Genomic DNA, 24,463 nt, shown 5'->3' on the forward strand with positions numbered 1-24,463 from the left:
TGTGCATCTAGTGCCTAATCAAAAATAAATAAGTAAACAGGATATGTTTTTCAAATGAAGCCTTAGAGCTCTGCAGGTGTGGCAGAGACATAAACAGCAACAAGAGAGGTGCTCAGGAATAGGTAAGAAGGGCAGAGGCAGGTATGGAAACATCTGAGTCGCAGAGCTGGGAGCAAAGGAGAGCTGCACTTAGAGCCTGGAAGAGGGAAGTGAAGGGAAACTGCAAAGTCTTCTGCCTTACAGGGTTGCAAGAAGTGTTAGCTTGGGCTCTGGAGGACAGAGGTACCAGAGGCTCAGAGCCACACGGTCCTGGTGTTCCAGGTGTGCCCTCCTCCCCCAACACACTGTACAGAGTTCTGGGCTGGGGGTGCAAGCGGGCTGTTGAGGTCTGCTGGTTTCTAGGGGTAGTTAAGACACAGGATGGAAGCGATGCTCTCCTGCTGGTGCAGCAGCAATACATCTCCAGGCTGCCCCAACTCCCCTTCACAGGGAATTTAACTGATTTTTTCTGGCTCTGTAGGTTGGTTGGTCTCTGCTAGGCGGTTCTTCTGCTATATGTAGTAGAGCCTCAAAATGCCCTCTGACCTCAGTGATCCCATCTCTGGGATTCTACTAAGGATGCTGAAGCCCATGATGCTTGGGTTCCTTAACACTGCTCAGAAGGGCTGACCCACTGCCCAGAAGCAGCCATGCAGGGGTCACAAACAGTTTGGCCTTTGCTTCACTGAGGTCATCCAGGTAGCTCCAGGGGTGGGGCACCCTTGAGGACTGATGGCAAAAACTGATGCAGAAGGCCACAGCCTTGTCACTGCCTTGGTACCAGGTAGGAACTCTTGATCGTCCGCAATTGGGGTCTGCCCCTTGTGCATAACTCAGGGGAGATGGACTCTCCCAGACTCCACTATTCCAGTGGTGGGCTGCACTGAAGGAATCAGAAAATGTATTTCTGGCCGGGTGCCGTGGCTCAGGCCTATTATCCCAACACTTTGGGAGGACAAGACGGGTGGATCATCTGAGGCCAGGAGTTTGAGACCAGCCTGACCAACACGGTTAAACCCCGTCTCTACTAAAAATACAAAAATTAGCTGGGCGTGGTGGCAGGTCCCTGTAATCCCAGCTACTCAGGAGGCTGAGGCAGAAGAATCGCTTGAACTGGGGAGATGGAGGTGGCAGTGAGCAGAGATAGTGCCACTGCACTCCAACCTGGGTGACACAGCGAGACTCCATCTTAAAAAAAAAAAAAAAAAAGTGTTTCTGACAGAGTAGATCTGCCTGATCCCAGGTTACAACCAAACCTCAGCATCCCATCGACCGCATAAAGCTTCCATGTCTGCCCGGCTCTCCCTGCACATTCCTGAGCCCCCTCTTCTTTTCTCTTTTGTCCACTAAGTAACATCAGCTATTAGAAAAAGTAAATCCAGCGGGCTGAAGTGAAGTAGGAAGTTGGGGAGGAACAGCGCATTGTGACCCTACCACCCCAACAGCCTGAGGACGGTTCCCTTGCTCCCCGGGTTTGGAAATGTAATGTGCCCAGGAGATAACCCCTTCTCCTCCCTTCCCAGAACTCCAGAAAATAATAAGTCCTGTGGGGCCCTGACATACACTGTTCACTGGCACATCCCCTTCCCACCCCCAAATACCGCCTAAGACTCCTGACCACGCGTGGACAGCAGCAGCTTTGATGGCATAGCCTGAGGAACAGAGGGACCCACCCCGTCCTCACTACCCTGGCCTGTTAGCATGAACTCAGTTGCTTTAAACTAGCTTCTCCATGCCTTCTGCCCACACCCACCCCCAGGCACCATGCATGTAGGGCCCTTGGAGCAGGAAGACCACTCCCCAAGGTGTGCAGAGAGGAGTGGAGGCTGAGGCGTGGCTCCCTCTGGCACCAAGGTGGTTGCCAGAGGTAAAGATAAAGCCTGGTGCCTCCCTCCCGCCTGTCCTAATTGCTGAGATAATGAGGAAAATTGCCCCATTTTCTCTCGCAGGCACCAGGAGCTGCTGCCTGGAGGAGCCCTGTGGCGAGGGTAAGAGGCAGCCCAGTGAGCAGCCAGGAGCCCTCTGCAGATAGGCTCCCCCAAGGTGTCATGCACCCTGTGGGCTCGCCCTGGGCACATCTCCGAGGTCACCCCTGGGAGGGCCTAGCTCTGAGGAGGAAACCACACTTCCTCCCAGAGTTTATGGCTGGCTGGCATCTCCCTGTCAGGGACGGCATAAAGAACACACACCTGGGGAAAGAGAAAGAGGAAAGAAGGCTGGTGCTGCTGAAAAATCAGATAAAACGAGCCGCGAGCCCCAAGCCCCAAGGAACGTCTCAACTCCACATTGCTGGATGCTCCCCAACTACTCACAAGCCCTCTGGGGCCCAGTTCCGCCAGGCTGTGTTGCCTCCAGATGCGGGGTCTTGGGGTCAGCAAGTCTCCATGGAGGCCCCAGGCCAGCTGACTGGAGCAACCCACCTCCCAGTCCGCCTGCGCCCACCCGCAGCTGCTGTCGACCAACCAAAGCCGCCCCCCTGCCCTGCAGCAGCCCCAGCAGCCACCTCCTGCTGCCCTGGCCCATGCCCAGGCTCTTGAGATGAGGGAACTCATCGCTTTGGAGGGCATAAGGAGCTTGCAACCTCCCTTATGACTTGGCTTCAAGGCCCTGCCTATTCCGCACCTTCCCGGCCTGGCCTCACACTGCTTCTCCCTGCTAGGATGCTTCTCTGCCTTTTCCACAGGGCCTATCCCCTCCCAACCTCCCAGAACTCTTCCCAAACATTCCCGCCGAGGCAGATGACTCCTTCCAGCCAGTCCCTAACAACACACCATCCCTCTACTCTGTAACACTCAGTCTTGTACCATTTTTCTAGTTATTTCCCAAACACACCTTTCACTGTCCCAAAGATGCTTTAGAAACTCCTTCGTATTTACCTGGTAAACTCCTACTTATCTGTCAAATCCACGCTTTAAGCCATTTCCTCTGGAGGCTTTCTGATTCCCTACTCACTGAAAGCAAAACTGACTTCCACCGCCTGGACACCCACAGACTGTGGACAAATGTCTGCTGCACCACCCCTCACATTATGACATGGTGTCTGCTCATAAACCTGCCTCCCCTGCAAGATGGGGGGCTCTTCCGGGGCCACGTCCAGCTCTGTTTTCTTATCATTCCCAAATGACACGGGTGCTACCAGGACTAAATGACATGATACAGGGAGAATGCTCAACATGGAGCTGGGAGAGCTGAGCACCCTGTGAATTTGGGCTCTGCTGTTATCACTCACCCGTGCATCCCCACAGCCACACCAAACCCAATGCTTGTGGGAATCTGCTGGATTGAGTTGATGGGCAGGGGTGCGAGAGACTGAATATACAAACAGACAATGACCAGGCCAAATATAAAAACAGAACTCCACTCACAACCCACAGCAGCCTGCCCAGGAAACCAACCCATGATCTACAGTAACCAGCCAGGACGCCAGCCTGCCATACGTCACATTTGTAGGAAGTCAGACTGCTATCTCTAGCAATCACTCAGGAAGCTAAACAATAATCCCTATAACAACAGGTCCCAAATGGCTGGGACTCAGTTAACAACTAACAGCTTCCTGATTTTTGTCCCCACTTCCAATTAAGGACCAACAAGAGAAAGTCAATATGCCCTCCTTGTCAATCGCAGAGGATGCTCCGCCTCTAGTTAGAACTCCCCCGTGCCAACAATCAGAGAGTACCTGAAGTCTTCCCTTTTTTCCACTCTACCACTCTGCTGCCTGCCTTTGAGTCTCTGCCGACACACAAGTGATGGTGGCTGACTCCTTCGCTATAGCAAGCTCCGAATACATAGCCTTTGCTTTTCTCATTTGGGTGGTCTTCGTTTATTGCCATAGGTGTGCCTCCTACACCTCTGGCCTGGCAGTCCCAGGACACACTCACTAAAAAGAGCTAAGACTAGAGGAAGAGGAGAAACAGGGATACAGGAGCAGAAGGGACAGAAGAGCCACAGCGGGACAAGGGGACCCACTCTCTGCAGGGCCCACCTGCCATCAGACCAATTCCATGTGTGCCCTTGGCTTTCTCATATCTAATTTTTTCCTTCCATAAAATGGATGAAGGACATCAAGGGGATGGAATCACCTAGAGATGACCCACCCCTGCCAGGGCCTTGGGCCTTGCAGAAGAGTCCCCAGGGCAGCCCCAGGAGACATTGTGGCAGGCAGGGAGGAAGCAGCTTGTTCTCTCCCCAGCACCAAGGCAGCCCACCTCTGTCAAGCACCCAGAGGAGGACACAGCAGGCCTGCTGAGCTCAGCCAGGCCTATTTAAGCCTCCTCTTCACACATAAAAGAAGAGGGCTTTTCTATTTGAAAGAGAAACCACAACAAAGGCTCAGGCCCAGAGCCATCTCTCAGAGTAGGGGGAGAGCCCAACGGGGTGCTCAGCTCCCACCCTCCCTGCTGCCACCGCATCCCTCAATCCACTGCCTCTGTGAATTCAATTAGCAGGCACTTTGTGATTCCAGGCAGCGTGAGGGAATCAGGAGCCACTGGCAGCAGAGAAGGATTTCAAACAGCAACTTCAACAGACTTCTAACCAGAAGGTGCTACGTAAATACATTTCCGCATCCCACAGATGCACGGGCTAAGTAGCATTTCTCTGGCACCTTTCCCCGTGCCCTCTGGAGAGGGCCTACTTACTCATCCCACAAGGCTCTCCCCAAATGTCAAGCAGTTTCAAAGCTCTTGCGTCCATACCCAGGCCCTGCCCATGCCACTCTCAGGAAGAATTCATTCCTCTTCCCAGCAGTCCCTTCCAGCATTTTGTCCATATCCATGTCACAGCACTGAGTGGTGAGGACAATGTGTCCTGCAACCCTGGTCTCCTCAGGGGAAGACCCTGGTGGATTGGCCTTTGTTTCTGGGCCTCCGGACCTAGGTCTGGGAGATGCAGGTGTTCGAGGGAAGGTCTAATGAAGGAAAAGCACAAGTGAACTCTCCTCTTACCCAAAGGGCCTGACTGTGCCCTTTCTGGGGGCCCAGACAGCCCCACCCTCCATTTTCAATCATTCTATCCTCCTCGGGAAAGCAAACATCCAATCCCAATTGGCTTGAGTACAGCACTAGAGGACCCTGGGACTAACACAGGTGGCCAGGAAAAGCAGCCATGGCCTGGAAAGTTCCAGACCTGGAAATCCTGTTCTAGGAGCCTCTCCCTGTCCTCCAAGTCATAGGAATTTTAGCTTTTCAGGCACAAATGCAACAAACTCTGTGAGCTTCACTCAGAAACAGCTATGTAGACTAATCCCTCCTCCTTGTCCTTCTGTTTGCATGGTGGCCTTTCCAGGTCCTGCCTGTAGCTCCCTCCTGAGCCACTGTCCCTGCACTGTGTTTGCCACTTCATGCACCCTCTCCCTCCTGGCCTGCCCAATGCCCACACCTCCTCTAGGAAGCTTGCCCAGCCTGAAGTCAGCCCTATGAGATAGGCTTGCTCAGGTCCCTCATGCATCATCAGCATTTCATGTATTTCTTTCTCTAAACAGGATTCTTAGACCCTTTTCATATCCCTATCACGTACAGCATTCCTAGATCCTGGATGATATTCCCTTCCATGGGAAGACCACATTCTGTGGATCCATTTCCCAGTTGATAGACATTTGTGTTGTTTCCACTTTCTAGGTTTCAGGCTTTTTGGTTTTTTGGTTTTTGCTTTTTTGCTTTTTGCTTTTTTGGTTTTTGTTTGTTTGTTTGTTTGTTTTGTTTTTTTGAGACAGAGTCTTGCTCTGTCACCCAGGCTGGAGTGCAATGTTTGTTTTGTTTTTTTGAGACAGAGTCTTGCTCTGTCACCCAGGCTGGAGTGCAATGGCACGATCGCAGCTCACTGCAACCTCCACCTTCCGGGTTCAAGCGATTCTCTTGCCTCAGCCTCCCAAGTAGTTGGGATTACAGGTGTCCGCCACCACACCCAGCTAATTTTTGTATTTTTAGTGGAGACAGAGTTTCGCCATGTTGGTCAGGCTGATCTCGAACTCCTGACCTCAGGGGATCCACCTGCCTCAGCCTCCCAAAGTGCTGGGATTACAGGCGTGAGCCACTGCACCTGGCAACGTGGATGTATGTTTTTACATCTCTTGGGTATATACGTAGGAGGGGAGTGACTGGGTCATATGGTAACTCTGTGCTCTGTGTTTAACCATTTGAGGAACTGCTTAACCTTTCTACACAGCAGCTTCCCAGCTGCTGCTTGTACAAGGCTTGCCTTCAGTGTGACAGGACTAGGAAGAAAGTCTGTGTGAATTGCCTGTTTTCAAAGAAGTAGACTATTGTGAAGCACTCTTTAAACTGCATCTTCGCTGTTGAGTCTTTGATGATTTCAAAGGGACTTGTGGATTCTGCAAAGTCTCAAGGGCACTGCTATGAATGCCGGTTGTCATTGTACCGGCAGACACAATTCTGGCTAGCAGGCTGTGGCAACAGAGATAGTGCTGCTACAAATCCTTAAGTTCAGGGTGCAAGGGAGGGACAGGTGTGAGTTAATGCCTGTCAGGAAGGCTCCTGGAAGACAGAGGGCAGGCTCTGAAGCCTGGTCTCCAGGGGAGACAGGTGGGAGGGCAAGGAGGCTGGAAGGGGGCATGGAGTTGGGGTCCATGTGAGTCTGAGATGAAGCAGGATCCGCCCCCCTAGGCTTCCTGTGCCCTCCGCAATTCTCCCACTCCACTCTTTCACAAACATACAACAGGCGCCCACGCCACAGCTCTGCCACATGGGTCACTGAGCAGCAGTGACCTCTCATAGAAGGATGGAGAGACTGCTCTCTGGAGAAGAGGGCAGGCACTACAGCAGTCAGGCCACACTGCTTGTCCATCCAGAGGAACCATTTCTAGAGCATCTACGAGGCCCACCTGCTGGACTCCTGCCACCTTGATGCCAAGTACCTACATCCACGTGCTCTGAATATGCCTAGCAGAGAAAATGCCAACATTGGCCAGGCGTGGTGGCTCATACCTGTAATCCCAGCACTTTGGGAGACCGAGACGGGCAGATCACCTGAGGTCAGGAGTTTGAGACCAGCTTGGCCAACATGGTAAAACCCCACCTCTACTAAAAATATTAAAATGACCCAGGTGTGGTGGCACACACCTGTAATCCCAGCTACTTGGGAGGCTGAGGCAGGAGAATTGCTTGAACCTGGGAGGTGGAGGCTGCAGTGAGCCGAGATCACACCACTGCACTCCAGCCTGGGCGACACAGCAAGACTCCGTCTCAAAAAAAAAAAGAAAAGAAAAGAAAATGCCAACATCCCTGGCATCTGTCACTTCTGAACTGAGAGAGCAACACAGGAGAACACTAGATTGGAAGGTGAGAAGGGGGCTCATTTAAGACTACTGGGAAATAACAACTCCCAGGGCCTCAGGACTCAAACACCCTGCTGGTCTATTCAGAACAAGAGAATCACTCCAGGAACCACACCCTTGACCCTTGTTCAATCTGCTTCACAGCCAGCTAGAGGCAGAAGTGACCTGGAGAGTTCCAAGCTGCAGGGAGAACACAGGTCCATTTTCAAAGTCTACCCATGGGAATGACTTCATGGGTGTCACTGACCAGGGACCAGCTCTGGTGGCACTCCCCAGACAGGGTCAGAGCCTGAAGGATGAGGGCTGGCCATGCCCTCCTGGCTGGAACTGACTAGGGCCTACCTCGGAGCTGACTGAACGTGGTCATGAACTTGCTGGTGAGGGACTTAAGCTCGTTGTTAGCCAGGGTGATGAGGTGGATCTGGCCGGAGACATTCCGCAGGACCTTGTAGATGCCAATGGGAAAGGAGACCAGCTTGCACTCGGCCAGGTCTGCAGCCAAAGAACAAAGACAAACCAGAGTTATCAGCCACAGCTGCCCAAGAACTTGTCCCAGACTCACATAGACCCCACCTCCATGCCCCCTTCCAGCCTCCTTGCCCTCCCACCTGTCTCCCCAGGACCAGGTTTCAGACCCTGCCCTCCCTCTTCCAGGAGCCCTCCTCATAGGCATTAACTCACACCTGTCTCTCCCTTGCACCCTGAACCTGAGGATTTATGTTAGCACCATCTCTGTTACCACAGCCTACTAGCCAGAATCGTGTCTGCTGGCACAAAGATGACTGGCATTCATAGCAGTGCCATTGAGATCCTGCAGAATCCACAAGTCCCTTTAGAATCATCAAAGACTCGACAGTACAGGTACAGTCTAAAGAGTGCTTTACAATAGTCTACTTCTTTGAAAACAGGCAATTCACACAGACTTTATGGTTTGATCTTCTTCCTAGTCCTGACACACTGAAGGCAAGCCTTGTACAAGCAGCAGCTGGGAAGCCGCTGTGCGGAACAGTCAAGCAGTTCCTCAAATGGTTAAACACAGAGCACAAAGTTACCATATGACCCAGTCACCCCACTCCTAGGTATATACTGAAGAGACAAAAACATACGTCCATGCAAAAACACATTACACGTGGATGTTCATGGCAGCGTTATTCACAATAGCCCGAAAGCCGGAGAGTGGAAACAACCCAAATGTCCACCAACTGGGGACTGGATCAGCAAAATGTGGTCTCTGCATGAAAGGGAATATCATCCAGCAATAAAAAGAAATGAAGTAGCCAGGCGCGGTGGCTCATGCCTGTAATCCCAGCACTTTGGGAGGCCAAGGCGGGTGGATGGCTTGAAGCCAGGAGTTTGAGACCAGCCTGGCCAACATGGTGAAATCCTATCTCTACTAAAAACAAAAAAATTAGCCGGGCATGGTGGTATGCACCTGTAATCCCAGCTACTCACAAGGCTGAGGCACAAGAATCACTTGAGCCTGGGAGGTGGAAGTTGCCATGGGCCCAGATCATACCACTGCATACCAGCCTGGGCAACAGAGCAAGACTCTGTCTCCCCACCAAAAAAAATTTTTTTAAAAGAAATGAAGTACCAATGTATGTTATAGCAGCTATAGCATGGCTTAACCCTGAAAATGTTATGCCAGGCAAAAGAAGCCAGTTACAAAGGCCTGCATATTGTACAGTTTCATTATATGAAATGTCAAGAATAGGCAAATGCATGCAGATGGAAAGTAGATTAGCCAAGGCTGCAGGGGATGGGGGGAGGGAGTGTTCTTTGTAGGGGTAATAAAAATGTTCTACGATTGGGCTGGGCGCGGTGGCTCATGCCTGTAATCCCAGCACTTTGGGAGGCTGAGGTGGCCAGATCACTTGAGGCCGGGAGTTCAAGACCAGCCTGGCCAATATAGAGAAACCCCATCTCTACTAAAAATACAAAAAAAAAAAAAAAAAAAAAGCGGGGCATGGTGGCACATGCCTGCAATCCCAACTACTCGGGAGGCTGAGTCATGAGAATCGCTTGAACCTGGGAGGCAAAGGCTGCAGTGAGCCGAGATCACACCACTGCACTCCAACCTGGGCAACAGAGTGAGATTATCTCAAAAAAAAAAAAAAAAAAAAGTTCTAAGATTGGATTGTGGTGATAACTGCTCAATCTGAACATAGTAAAACCACTGAATTGTACACTTTAAGTGGATGAATTGTATGGCATGTGAATTACATATCAATAAAGCTGATATATATATATACATATATAATTGTATATATTATTATATATATGAACAGCAGCAGACAGACACTAAAAACATAGGGGTTCAGAAATTAGTCTGTCCAGTTCATCAAGGTGTCACTCAAGTTCCCTGAGCCTCAGTTTTCTCATCCATAGAATGAAGGTACCATCAGCTGCCTAGCAGAGCTGCTGGGAAAAATTAAATGTAGTAAAATAATGACTAACAAAGCGCCTAGAAGATACTTAGCAGGAATGCTACAAATATTGTAGCAGTCCTCCCCTTCCACTTTACCTTCTCTTGCCACTCGATCTAAAGCCTCTCTATGCTTCCAGGCCAGCTTCCATCTCATCTCTTCCAGAAGTCTTCTGGGTCACCCCTTTTGCTGGTGTCCAGTCAGCCCCCAACCTCAAACCCCAGCAGCACTCATCGACCCTGACAGCACCACCCCATTTATCTCTCAGAAAACTCTCATCTCTTCCCCAAAGAGGCCAGGCTCTCCCAGGCTTCTAAGCCTTTGAAGATTGCTCCAAAATAAACATGTGAAACTCAATATTTCTATATGCCAGCAATAAAATATGGTTTTAAAAGATTCTATTCCTAACAGCAACAATAATACAAAATAATGGAAATAATCACAGTTGAAGCCTTTCTCCCTCATCTGCCTCACAGAATTTCCAAAACCCAGCTCAAATGTCACCTCCTCCATGAAGCTTTCTCTGACTGTTCTAAGCAGTTAGTTGTTCCAGGAGCTGAGCCTCATATAATGCAAACAAGACCTCTTCACCCTGTGTTGTATTGACCCCTTTTTGTGCTATTTTCCCAGTGGACTGGGAAGACCCCCAGAACATAGTACCAGAAGTCCAGCAGACTCATGGGCAAGGCAGGGGTTCCAGTTGACCTCACAGATGTGGTTTGGGGGGAAAAAAGGGACTGGGGGGAAAAAAGGGACAGGTGGGAAAAGGGCAAAAGTCCAGATGACTGAGGGTCCACAGGGCTCCTCTGCCAGGCAGCCTATAAGGGGTGTTGTTAATGCCTTCTCTGGTCCAGGGCTGCACTTGGTAACCCAGCCCTGCGGCTGTCCAATGTCAAGCACCAGCTCTTCTATCAGCAGGTGGGGTTGGCAGGAGAGACTGCTAAATCCTGCCAGGGAGGAACAAGTTCCCAAAAGTCAGGCTTTCAGAAGAGGGAGAGCAAGGGCTGAGCTGGAAGCAAACAGGCACTGTGGGCTCAGAGTTTGGGGCAAGCTGGGGATTCTAAAAAGAGTAATGGTTCCAAACAACAAGCCCTCTAGTGCTTTGTGACAGATATATTAAGGGCTGGAAAGAAGTTTTGTTGGAGTTGTTGTGAATTACACCAGTCCCTTTGGGTAGGAGTAGACAGATCTCATCATACATCCCAGGAGCAACATCAAAGTAATGGAAGAAGCTTTCCCTTTAAAACAAAGAGCAAAATAAGGATGGCTTTCATCACCAGTATCCCTAAATAGCATCATGAAAGTTCTTGCCAGGTCGGGCATGGTGGCTCATGTCTCTAAGCCCAGTACATTGGGAGACCAAAGTGGAAGGATTGCTTGAGCCCAGGAGTTTGAGACCAGCCTGGGCAACATAGTGAGACCCTGTCTCTACAAAAAAAATTTTAAAGCTAGCTGGGCATGGTGGTATGTGCCTGTAGTCGCAGATACTTGGGGGTTGAAGTGGGAAGATCGCTTGAACCCAGGAGGTCAAGGCTGCAGTGAGCCTCTGCACTCCACTGCACTCCGGCCTGAGTGACAGTGAGACCTTGTCTGAAAAAAGAAAAAGAAAAGGAAAAAAAAGAAAAGAAAAGAAAAGTCAAGTCAGGTCTGGCCAATTAAATAGAAAGCACAGACATTGAAAACAGATAACATGATTCTTAAGTGCATATGAAATGACTGTATAACCTCAGAAACCCAAAACAGTCATCTGACAAACAACATAAATTAAAATGGTCTCAGCAAAGCGGCTAATCAAATAAGAATGCAAAAGGCAATGATATTCCTATGCACCAGCAAGAAAATACAGTTTTTAAAGATACTATTCCTAACAAAAATATAAAATATAGAGAAATGAGCATAATGAAAAATGTATATGACCAATATAAAAAAAAGTAGAAAAGTTCACAAAGATATTTGTTTTTGTTTTGTTTTGTTTATTGAGACAGGGTCTCGCTCTGTCGCCCAGGCTGGAGTGCAGTGGCAAGATCTCGGCTCACTGCAGCCTCGAACTCCTGGGCTTAAACGATCCTCCCACCTCAGCTTCCCGGGTAGCTGGGACTACAGGCACATGCCATCAAACCCGGCTAATTTTTGTATTTTTTGTAGAGATAGAGTTTTGCCATGTTACTCAGGCTAGTCTTGAATTCCTGAGCTCAAGTGATCTGCCCACCTAGGCCTCCCAAAGTGCTAGGATTATAGTCATGAGCCACGGCACCTGGCCCACAAAGACATTTTTAAAAACAATTTTGTATGTGAAGATATAACACGTCCATTGATGACAAGTCAAAATATTGAAAGACTGGTTTTTTAAAGAAATTACTTTATATATTATTGAATGTAACTACTACCCAAATCCTCACAAGGTTTTTGTTTATTTTTAAGTTAACTAGATGGTTTTAAAGTTCATCTAGGGAAATCTATAAGTAAGACCCTCTAAAAAAGATGAGGTTATAACCAATAGTATAAGCCTAAAATAATTAAAACAGAGGGCAAAATGGAAAATAGATCATAGAAATTATATAGTTCAGAAAATATACTCCAGAAATAATGTCATAATAAATGCTAAAGGAGGCTTCACAAATAAACTGGAGAGGGAAGGATTAATCAACTGATGTCAGAATAACCCCTTCACAATTTTGAGAAAGACTCAATCTAAGAATCCAAATACATCCTAGATAGAATTACACTTCAAATATTTTTTAAACCAAATTTTAAAAAGTAAACATAATTGAACATTTATACAACCTCTTAAGTGAGGATGACTTCCCAAATCTAGGAGCATAACAGAATCACAAAGGAACAGATCAACAAAACTAACCGCATTAAAAAAATATAAAACACTTAGAAGCTTAAAAAGAATAAAGCAAGCAACAGGGATCTGTAAATAGGATGCGTACAGAGTCATCTTTATTACTGAAACTACTCAATATAATTGAATAAAGAAAAAATTAAGACCACTTGAGAAGGAAAGGACGTAAGATATTTACAAAGGAAAAAACATAATTAGTAAACAAATATATAGCTCCTGATGTGTTTCCAAATTGCTTTCCAGAATATTTATGCCAATTTACATGTAACCTATCCAACAAATAATAAAATCATTAAAAAGAAAAGAAAGCTTTGCTAAGTTGATCGAGGGAAATGGTATCCTGCTTTAATTTGCAATATTTTCAGTAATGAGACTGATTATCTTTCATGGTTAATTAACTGTTTTTCAGCTAGGCATGGTGGCTCACAACCGTAATCCCCAAGGTTGGAGGATCACTTGAGGCCAGTTCACAACCAACCTGGGCAACACAGCAAGACCCGTCTCTACAAAAAATAAAATACGGCCGGGTATGGTGGCTCACGCTATAATCCCATCACTCTGAGGGGCCGAGGCAGGGAGATCACTTGAGTTTGAGACCAGCCTGGCCAACATGATGAAACCCCATCTCTACTAAAAATACAAAATTTAGCCAGGTGTGGTGATGGGCACTTGTAATCCCAGCTACTCAGAAGGCTGAGGCAGGAGAACTGCCTGAACCCAGGAGGCCAAGATTGTACCACTGCACTCCAGCCTGGGCGACAGAATGACAGAGAGACTCTGTCTCAAAAAAATAAATTAATTAAATAAATTTGCTTGACATGGTGATGCCTGTGTGTAGTCCCAGGTACTCGGGAGGATGAGGTGGGAGGATCACTTCAGCCCAGTTCAAGGCTGCAGTAAGCTATGATTGCATCACTGCACTCAGGCTGGGCAACAGAGCAAGATCCTATCTCTAATAAAATAAAATAAATATTAATTAACCATTTGTTTCCCCTATGGAAAATCCTATTCATGTCTCACTCTTTTTCTACTTGGAGCTCTGGCATTTTTTTCTCCCAAATGTTGGTAGAGCTCTTTAAATAGTATTATCGACCCAGGTGTGTTGATTGTTTCTCTTGTTGAATCATTCATGTTACAGAGCATAGGGTTTTTTTCTGAAGCAGGACATAAAAACCATATGCACATTGTAATTCCAACTAGGTATAAAAGGATACATGCCTGGGAAAGACAATAGAAAGAAAAATAGCCAGAATGCTAACAGTGGTTATTTCAAAGGATTTGAGCAATTTGTTACTAAATTATAGTCTTCATGGTTGTTTACTTTATACAAAGTAAGTAAAATACCATTCTATATTTATATAAAACCATTTGCCAAGTATCTGTATACAGTGATACTTTACTTTTAAAATAAAAAATTAATGTATCATAAAATTAGCTATTTTTCTGAGACAGGATCTCGCTCTGTCACCCAGGCTGGAGGGCAGTGGCGCGATCTTGGCTCACTGCAACCTTCACCTCCCGAGTTCAAGTGATTCTCCCACCTCAGCCTCCCAAGTAGCTGGGACTACAGGTGCAGGCCACCATGCCCTGCTAATTTTTGTATTTTTAGTAGAGACAGTGTTTCACCATGCTGCCCAGGCTGGTCTTGAACTCCTGGCCTCAAGCGATCCACCTGCCTCATGTTCCCTAAGTGCTAAAGTTAACTTTTATTGGAAAAAATAACCTGGCAAATTCACAGAGAAATTGAGGGCAGCCAGCTCTTCATCAGTGAGGGAAATAGGGAAAAGCAGATCCAAGAAACACAGGAACTCTGCATTGGGCTGGGGCAGAGCTGTGAATAGGAGCTTTCAGGCACCACCACTCCCCACAGTGGGGAGAGAAGTGCTTACAACGGAGGAAGAAGCCATAAAGCCATGCAAGTTATTTCCAAGGGTACTCAAAGCAGCCTGTCTTCCTGGAGTAGATCAGCCCAGAAATGTCCAGCCCACAGTCCCATTCCGACCACCTGGGCCATCTACACACCATCCCAACCTCACACCACCCACCCTTCCAGTCTCTGATTTAGGCAACATACAAATGCCAGGCACAGTGGCTCACGCGTGTAATTCCCAGCACTTTGGGAGGCCAAGGCGGGCAAATCACTTGAGGTCAGGAGTTCGAGACCAGCCTAGCCAACATGGTGAAACCCCATCTCTACTAAAAATACAAAAATTCGCTGGGTGTGGTGGCACGTCCTATAATCCCAGCTACATGGGGGGCTGAGGTGGGAGAATTGCTTGAGTCCGGGAGGTGAGCCAAGATCACACCACTGTACTCCAGCCTGGGTGACAGAGCGAGACTCCATCTCAAAAAAAAAAAAAAAAACACAAAAGACAAACACACACACACAAAAACAAGCAACATACAAGCCCTCTGCGGCTTCATCTGGCCAATTGACACGTCGCAAGACCACACTAGAGGATGCCGAGGGCCTGGAATGTCGCCTCCGACACCTGTTTCTTTCTTTCACTCTCCGCAAATAGCTATTGAGGCCCTCCTGTGTGCCAGGTACTGATCTGCATGGTATCCTGTGACTTACTTATGACTTTTTTGTGCTCCCAGGGATTCCATCTGTTTCCTCCATTATGTGACCCCTACAGTGCCCACCAGAGGCCAGGATGCGTGAGAGGGGTGCACCACCAAGCTCCTACCCAGAACAGCCTGGCTGCCACTGACGGCAAAGGCAATCCAGGAGTTCCACAGAAGGGCTCTGCTGGGATGTGATGCAAACACCCCTCATCCCAGCCCCATCACCAGCCACTAACACAGCACATGGACTCTCACCCCTGCTGGGAGGAGAGGTCCATGATCTCCAGAACAATTTTCCATGGTCTCGGAACAAGAAAATGGAGATCCAGGAGCAAATATCATCCTTACACAGTCATGTTCCCATCTGTACACAAGGAGCAATATACTGTATGCCACACACAGGGGATGGGAATAATAACAACCATAAACAACACCACTTACTATTTCACATGTGCTATGTAAGTACAAACTATCCCCTCTGCACACAGGAAACTGTAATAAAGTGACTTGCCCCAGGTCATACAGCTGGAAGTGAGGACAGGGAGATTTGGATCCCAGGTTAGGTGGATCAGGAAGCCAGGGGTCCCAACAACTCCACTCTACTGCCCCCTTGAGTCAAAAACATGCCTAGGTGCCTGCCTCTAGGCCAGGCCAGAGAAAGGGAGTATATGCTGAACACCCCCACGGGAAACCGAGGTCTTGTCTACAAACTCCGGTAGGTCCTTCAAGTTCAGAGCCCTCAATGCCTCTGGGGAAAGGGGCCAACAGCCTTCTGCACAAGCCAGTCACCTTCTGTTCTCCGGAAATTCCTCTGCAGGTCTAATTCGGAGGTTGGGCACCATCTATACCCATTCTACCTGTTTGCAGAAGGAAAAAGCCCCATGAGCCCCAAGTTCAATGTTCGGCCCTGAGTTTATAGGAACAGACAGCACTGCTGCCAGAGAACACAGCCAAGATGTGACTGGGGGCCAGGTCCCACTAGGGAAGGGGGGCCCCACCCAGGGAAGAGAAGATCCAGGCTGCAGACAGGAGAGAGTGGTCCTCAAGGAGCTGTGGGATGTCATCGAGAAGGTCTCATTCTCTATGGGTCCTCAGCACAGACAGTATATAGTTCACCAAGGCATAAAGAAAAGGCTCCTGGGTGAGGACGTTGAGGACCGCATCAAGCAGCATGGTCAGGCAGAGTCCCCACAGAGAGAATTCCTAAACCAGATAGAGGCCGAGCTGGTGATCTCAAAGGTCCCATTCAAGTTAATAAACACAGGGCTGGGTGCGGTGGCTCATGCCTGTAATCCCAGCACTTTGGGAGGCTGAGGCAGGTGGATCACCTGAGGTCAGGAGTTCGAGACCAGCTTGGCCAACATGGTAAAACCCTGTCTCTACTAAAAATACAAAAAGTAGCCAATCGTGGTGCTGCGTGCCTGTAATCCCAGCTACTCAGGAGGCTGAGGCAGGAGAATTGCTTGAACCGAGGAGGCAGAGGTTGCAGTGAGCAGAGATCGTGCCACTGCACTCCAGCCTGGGCAACAGAGCAAGACTCCGTCTCAATAAATAAATAAATAAAATAAATAAACACAGCTAATAGCACTGCGTATTTGCTATGTGCCAGACACAGTTCTAGGCACTTTTTCTATATTAACTCATTTAATTCCTTGAACAACCTGAGTTACCCTCACAGCAGGAGAATGAGGCACGTGTTGATAGGTAAATTGTCCATGGTCATTGTGGTACAGTGATGGGATCAAAAAATCTGAATGCAAAGATTCAAAACCAAAGATTCAAGTAGGGTGACCAGTAGGGTCGTTTAAGCAGGACTTTCCTAATTTTAGCATTGAAGGTCTTGCATCCTGGGGAATCCCTCCTCAGTCATGGGCAGATTGGGATGTTTAGGGTCACCCTAGATTCAGGTGGATGGATGAGAGTTCTACAGACCAAAAGGAGAGAGGGAAGGGAACCCAGGAGTGAGCCACAGCATGAGCAAAGGACTGTCACCCCTCTGGGACTCCCTCCTTGAGCTCTGCCTTCTTCTACAATTTCTCAGAGCCTCGCCCATGCTGCATGAATGCTCAGAGAGGAAGGCTCCTGGCATTGGAATCATTTAGTGCTAAATGATTAGCATCATTTTGGCGGTCACAGACCCCGACAGGGGTCAGGAATGGCGTGGTAGGTAAGGGGCAGTGCCAGGCTCCTCCAGCACCATGTAGACAGCAGCTAGACTTTCCCTAGCAGCCCCAGCCGCTGACACCTGGGCTGCAGCAGGGAACAGAAAGATCCTTGGGGGAGGTGGTAGCAGTACAATAAACACAAGCTGCGATAATCCTCCTAATTATAATTATTATTGCAAGAAGACCAAACTGCATGTCCCCAAACTGCTAATTAGAACAGTTTTTTGCATTAATAAAGAAGACTTTTATTCAAATTGCTTGGGTCCTTTATTAAAGCTTATCTCGTTAATTCTAATGAATGCTTGATGAAAGGTAACCAGTGGGCAGAACCAGGGCAGAAGGAGCAAAATCCAAGAAGAGAGAACACTCAGCTGGAATTCAGGAACGCCTGATCGAGCTTGCATGGTGACTTAGAAATATAGAACTTTGACCCCTGCCAGCCTCTGCTGAGAAGTGGGCCTGGTGACAGGGCCCAAGAGTGGGAAATGGAGAGGGACTTCCCTGCCAACCAAGTCACAGGGCCCAGAGGTGAGGGCGTCAGGGACTCAGGCCAGTAGGCACATGGGCTTGTGACCTAGCCAAGAAGTAAGGCTCCTAAGGCTACTGGAGGAACTCTGTAGCCAGTGTGACCCACTCCCACTGAGAAGCTTTCTTCATGGAATCTCAGGGTTAGGAGCCTGGGGGTCATTTGGCCCATGTTTGCCAAACTTCCGAGTTAGAATCAACTGAAGGCTGGGCACAATGGCTCACGCCAGTAATCCTAGCACTTTGGGAGACTGAGGCAGGAGGATTGCTTGAACCAAGGAGTTTGAGACCAGCCTGGGCAACATAGTGAGACCCTGTCTCTAGAAAAATAAAAAATTAGCCAGTCATGGTGGTGCACACCTGTAGTCCCAGCTACTCAGGAGGCTGAGGTGGGAGGATTGCTTGAGCCTAGGAAGTCAGGGCTGCAGTGAGCCGAGATCATGCCATGGCACTCCAGCCTAGGTGACAGAGTGAGACCCTGTCTTAAAAAGAAAAAAAAAAAAAGAGAGAGAGAATCATCTGAAGAGGCTGGTCCTTTCATCCTCCCCCAGATATTCTACCTTTCAGTGAATCTGGGATGGTGCCATGAAATTTGTTTTTAACAATATCCCCAGGTGATTCTTATCAATAGGCAAACTTGTGAAACACTGAGTAACACAGCCTCCAATCTGAGGCCTGAAATTTCTTCATGTCTCCGTCTGAGGTCACAGAGTTCTCCTTGAACACTGGTGATGGGGGGGCTCACTCCTCCTTCCACAGAATGAGTTTAACTGTTAGAGAGTTCTTTCACGAACTGTATTAATAACTGCCACCCTTCACCACTCACCAGTCCTGATGCCCTCTCTTCCTCATGGCAATCCTTCACATAAATGATGACAAAGGACATTATAAACATTTTCTTTTTAATTATTGTAAAATACACACAACATAAAAATTTAGCAAGCGATATGACCAAGTTTTACAGGAAAACTCCCATGATTTTCAATCAAACATTGCATAAGTAGCCAAGGAGCAATGAATAGCAGCAACTAGAGCCGTGGAAGCCGTGCATCTATGGGCATGAGGAATGGGAGGGATGTCTAACACGTCCAGTGTGAGTGGTGGAGGGAAATGTAATTGATCGATCCTAATCACTGACTCTTGGTCAACTTTACAGTTTCTGCAATACAAGCTTGTGATTTATGCTTACTCTCTAGTGGAAATCAGGATTGTTATGAAGACTTAAGGCTCAATATTTTTTAATACAATACTCATCTAGGATGTAACAGTGAAGCAGAGTAAACTACAACTGTTAAGCAAGTTCCAGCTTTTCTCAAGTTAGTTATATTATAGGATGTACTTAGTAAGCGTCTTTAGGTGAAAGAAGTTGAATTATGTTAAATGTTGCTCTTTGCCACATTACATTGAACACTGGATGCATGTGGAAAGACATGCTTTTTTTTTTTGGTAAAACTCAAGGTAGGAGCTGTGTCTAGAAACATTCTGGCATGTTTGTTAATTCTAGTTTCACTTAATAACCTGTAAGGCATGTACGTTTAAGCTTTTTTTTTTTTTTTTAAGTTAATGGGAAAAATTTGAAACGCAATACCAATACTTTAGAATTTTGGTCTTGGTGTTTGTATGAAATTCTGAGGCCTTGATTTAAATCTTTCATTGTAGTGTGACTTCCTTTTAGGTATACTGTGCTAAGTGAAACTTTTCAAATAAATCCTCCTTTTAAAAACTGCTAAAAAAAATGTAGCATTTTATCAGTGGCAAGGGATTAGCAGGCAGAGCACAGAGGATTCTCAGGCGGTGAAAGTGACGTGTGGCAGACACATGTCATTATACATTAATCCGAGCCTAAGGCCGTGCAACACCAGGAGTGAACCCTAATGTGAACCATGGACTTTGGGTAACAATGATGCACCAATGTAGGTTCACCAATTGCAGTAAATATACTCCCCCGGTGGGGGATGTTGATCATGGAGAAGGCAATGCCTGTTTGTGGGCAGTGGGGAGTGTATTGGAAAATCTCTATTCTTGACTCCTAATTTTGCTGTGAACCTTGTGAACCTAACACTCCCCTTTAAAAATTAAGTATTTTTAAAAATGTGCCATCTTAACCATTTTTAAATGCACAGTTCAGTAGCTTTAAGTATATTTATATTGTTGTGCAATCAGCCAATCTCCAGGACTTTTGCATCTTGAGAAACGGAAACTCTTTACTTGTTAACCCCCTATTTTCCCATCCCCAGCTGCTGGCAACCACAGAACACTATAAACTTTTTTCCAGGCAAAAACATCCCCAGAAACTTCAATCCTCATGGTTCTGGCTGCTCCCGTGAGAGGAGCAGGACCAACCTAGCTCAGACTCTGGCCCGGCCAGAACTTCCTCCTGCACAGGTGTTGAGTCTCTAACACATAACTGCAGCCACCACTGATTGACACCAGGTGTGTGCCAGAAGCTGTGCTGGGGCTTCAGACCTTTTATTCCCTCCATTCCTCACAATCACCCTATAAACAGGTCACTACTATGCTTACCCCTGGTTAACAGTTAAGGAAACTGAGTCATGGAGAAGTCAAACAAATTGTTCCAAGTCATATGACTTATTCAAGGTCAATCAGTTAATGAAATAATAAAAAACATTTACAAAGTGCCTGCTGCTTGCAGTTAGTGATCTCAGCATTGTCATGCATTAACTCAGTTAACCCCCACAACATGCCCATGAGACAGGCACTATTTTGTATTTTTTATTTTTTTGAGACAGAGTCTTACTCTGTCACCCAGGCTGGAGTGCAGTGGTGTAATCTCGGCTCACTGCAACCTCCACCTCCTGGGTTCAAGCGAGTCTCCTGCCTCAGCCTCATGAGTAGCTGGGACTACAGGCATGCACCACCACGCCCAACTAATTTTTGTATTTTTAGTAGAGACGGGATCTCACCATGTTGGCCAGGCTGGTCTCGAACTCCTGACCTCAGATGATCCATGAGATGGGCACTATTATTACTACTCCTGTTGTACAGAGAAGGAATCAAGACACAGAGCCAGGAGTCTTGGTTAGTAAGCCGCAGAGCTTACTTGATTAGTAAGCTGCTGAGCTTAAGGGTTTGCTCCTAACCACCATGATACACTGCCTCCCTAGAATATGTAACCTGCATTCAGGACAGCCTGCCATGCTGAAACAGATTGGGAGATGGTGGGTTTCCAATGAGCAGATAGATTTTCCATGATTTACAATGGGTTCCCAGGGAACACTGGTATATTGCAGTTCCCATGGAACTATATAAAAGGGGACTTGGAGTTGAAAGAGCTGGTGAAAGAGTCATGAGGGTATCAACAGCCTGGATTTGTCACTTACTGTCTGTGGGACCTTGGGTCCTTATGCCCTTAGTTTTCAAATCTTGGTAAATTGCAACTGATCATCTCCAATGCCCCTTGCAGCTGCCACTGTGGATTCTAGGATTTGGCCACAACCAGGAGCCACCTTGGGAGCTCTATAGACTCTTGATGCCTAAGTCTCTCTCCCAGAGAGTCTGATTTAATTAGTGGGGGCTGGTTCTTGGGAATGGAAGGGAGGGTAAAAGCTCCCTGGGTGACTCTAATGTACAGCCAGGTGAACTCTGCACCATACCATCACCTCTCCAACTAAAGTGTGCCACCTGGGGACACTGCCAATGTGCAGATTCTGATGCCACATGTCTGGGTGGGGCCTAAGAGTCTGCATTTCCACCCAGCAGGTCCAAGGACCACACTAAGTAGCAAGTGCTAGTCCAGTGCAGTGGTTCTCCAAGGGCATCAGCATCACCCACAGCAACAGCATCACCCCAGAACTTGTTAGAAAGGCACATTCTCAGGCACCACCCCAGTCCCACAGAATCAGAAACTCCGGAGTTAGGGCCCAGGCATCTGTGTTTTAGCTGAAGCATCACTGGCCTAGAGGGGCCAGGCCTCCTCCTGCTGTAGCTGCTTCCCGTATTGATGATGATAATGGGGTGGTAATGACAGTAACTGAGTGCTGGCTGCTCCTGCCTGCCTAAGGGCATGAGGTTTACACACTCATGGAAATTTTTTGTGCCCTGGGTGCCTCCTGCTTCCCCTCTGAGCAGACTATTTCAGGACAGAGCCGCAGAGACAGTGTCTTCACTCTCTTCTCTTGCTTTGTTCATGCTTCTGGTACTCAGAGGCACACATGACCCTCGGTGGGGAGGCCACCCTGGGCTGTAACTCAGGAGGCCAAATTCTCATCCCAGCCTCTCCACTATCAGCCAGGGGGGCTCAGAGACACTACTTCTTCATGGGCCTTGTCCCCTCATCTGTAAAATGAGGGTTTGGACTAGATGATTTGAGGTCTCAACCAGGCCAGACATCCTCTGACTCCATGATTCTACTAAACAAAGGCTCTTCAGGCAGCCCTCTGTCAAAGAGGAGCCCCCCATGACTTGAGCTGCCAGTCTCTGCAATGTCACTCAATTTCCAAAGTAGGGACACACAGGATGCAGACAGCCAGCAAAACAACTGCTCATCAAGGGATCGCGCCGTGCATCACTGGGCACAATTAGGCATCACTTTAACAAAGCTGTTTGTTTTAGTGCTTACAGAGCTGGCTAGCTCTAAAAGGCTTAAGACAAAAAGCAGCCGGACTTGCTCCCTCTTGACAAATCCCCTCCCCCAGGAACAACCACTTTCAGGTCTTTGCAGGTGTTTAACTCCTGATCTCTAGAGCAATGTTTCTGAGCCTGTTTCCTGTCTCATGCCCCTTATAGAGAAAAGGGCATGGGAGGAAGAGCTCACCGAGGACCACATACATCCAGAAAGTCCCACCGCAATAGCACACACAGCTACTGGGCCCGGGAGGGTTGTCGGGGAGAGAAGGGCAGAAAGGCACTTCGGGAAGGGGCGTCTTCTGAGATGTGGGGAAACCACTCAACTTGAATGTGCCAGTGGGTTTAGGGGGATTTTTTTCTTTCACTTCCTATTTCATGGACTTGCATATTGTGCAAGAGTTTTACAAGCACTTAATGACTTCTTACAAATATCTTCAGTTTAAAGAAAGGAACATCCCCAACATGCAGTGACCCTTGGGATATGCTTTCCCTCAAACGCCCAAAAACCTGGATCAGTGGAGACGGGTGTTGATGGGGACATGGGGAACAGAGCTAAAGTCCTGCCAGGGCAAAGCGCACGGGAGCTGCTGGGGAGAGCAGCCGCACGCTCAGAGGGCTGTGCGGACACCCCTCTGACAAACGCCGCACACACAAATCCTGCATCTCGGAGGTGCCTTCTCAGGTCCTGCTGCAGAAGCCCCAGCCTCTCTAGGAAATAATGTGCTACAGAGAGTTGGCCTCAGAGAAGAAAGCTGAGCACGTGGCCCTCCAGCCAGTGGCTGTCATACTCAAACAGTCAGAATAACTTCTAACCACACAAGAGACCTAGAGAGCAACATCTTCTCAGCATCCAAATTGAGTTCTTTCTTGGGCCAACTCTTTCTTGCTGTGGGACCTCAGGCAAGTTACTTAACCCCAATCTCAGTTTCCTCTTCAGTAAAGTGAGGACAAGAACTCTTTCAAAAACCTGTATGCAATCTGGGCATGGTGGCTCATGCCCTTAACCCAAGCACTTTGGGAGGCCAAGGAGGGAGGATCACTTGAGTTCAAGAATTCAAGACCATCCTGAGCAACACGGTAAAACCCTGGTTCTATAAAAAATACAAAAAGTAGCTGGGCGTGGTAGTGCATGCCTGTAGTCCCAGCTAGCTACTTGGGAGGCTAAGGTGGGAGGACCGCTTGAGCTTGGGAGGCAGAGGTCGCAGTGAGCCAAGATCATGCCACTGCACCCCAGCCTGGGTAACAGAGCCAGACCTTTTGAGACTTTGTCTCAAAAAAATAAAAATAGATAAATAAAGTTTTAAAACCTGCATGTAGTGCTGGGCAGAGTAGCTCACACCTGTAATCCCAGCACTTTGGGAGGCCGAGGCGCGCAGATCATGAGGTTAGGAGTTCAAGACCAGCCTGGCCAATACGGTGAAACCCCGCCTCTACTAAAAATACAAAAATTAGCAGGGTGTGGTGGCAGGTGCCTGTAGTCCCAGCTACTCGGGAGGCTGAGGCAGAAGAATCGCTTGAACCCGGGAGGTGGAGGTTGCAGTGAGCCAAGATCGCACCACTGCACTCCAGCCTGGGTGACAGAGTGAGACTCCATCTCAAAACAAAACAAAACAAAACAAAAAACAAAGCAAAACAAAACAAAACAAAAAAAACCACCTGTATATAAATGTTCACAGCAGCATTTTCACAATAGCCTAAAAGTGGAGACAATCCAAATGTCCACCAGCTGATGAATAGATAAAGGACATGCCGTATATCCATTCAATGTACTATTATTCAGCCATAAAAAGGAATGAAATCCTGACATGGGCTACAACATGAATGAACCTTGAAAACATTTTGCTATGTGAAGGAAGCCAGTCACAAAAGGACAAATGTTGCATTGATTCCATGTACATAAAATGTCCAGAAGACGCAATCTATAGAGACAGAAAGTAGACTGGTAATGGCCTGGGGCTGGGCAGAGATCAGGAAATGGGAAAGGACTCCTCATGGTACTGGGTTTCTTTTTTGA

The 24,463-nt window shown here is 47.8% G+C and overlaps 1 protein-coding gene across 2 annotated transcripts in view; it reads right to left on the bottom strand.

Moving 5' to 3' along the window:
• LRRC20 (leucine rich repeat containing 20) overlaps window positions 1–24,463 on the bottom strand; it is an 87,684-nt gene that overhangs the window by 37,528 nt on the left and 25,693 nt on the right. For both annotated transcript variants that reach the window (XM_030798517.1, XM_030798518.1), the window contains one exon: window positions 7,673–7,822. In XM_030798517.1, coding sequence (XP_030654377.1) covers window positions 7,673–7,822 — 150 coding nt within the window. The remainder of the gene's footprint in view (window positions 1–7,672; window positions 7,823–24,463) is intronic.

The sequence above is a fragment of the Nomascus leucogenys genome, chromosome 18 (genome assembly GCF_006542625.1).
Source record: "Nomascus leucogenys isolate Asia chromosome 18, Asia_NLE_v1, whole genome shotgun sequence".
In the NCBI taxonomy this organism is placed as follows: domain Eukaryota; kingdom Metazoa; phylum Chordata; class Mammalia; order Primates; family Hylobatidae; genus Nomascus; species Nomascus leucogenys.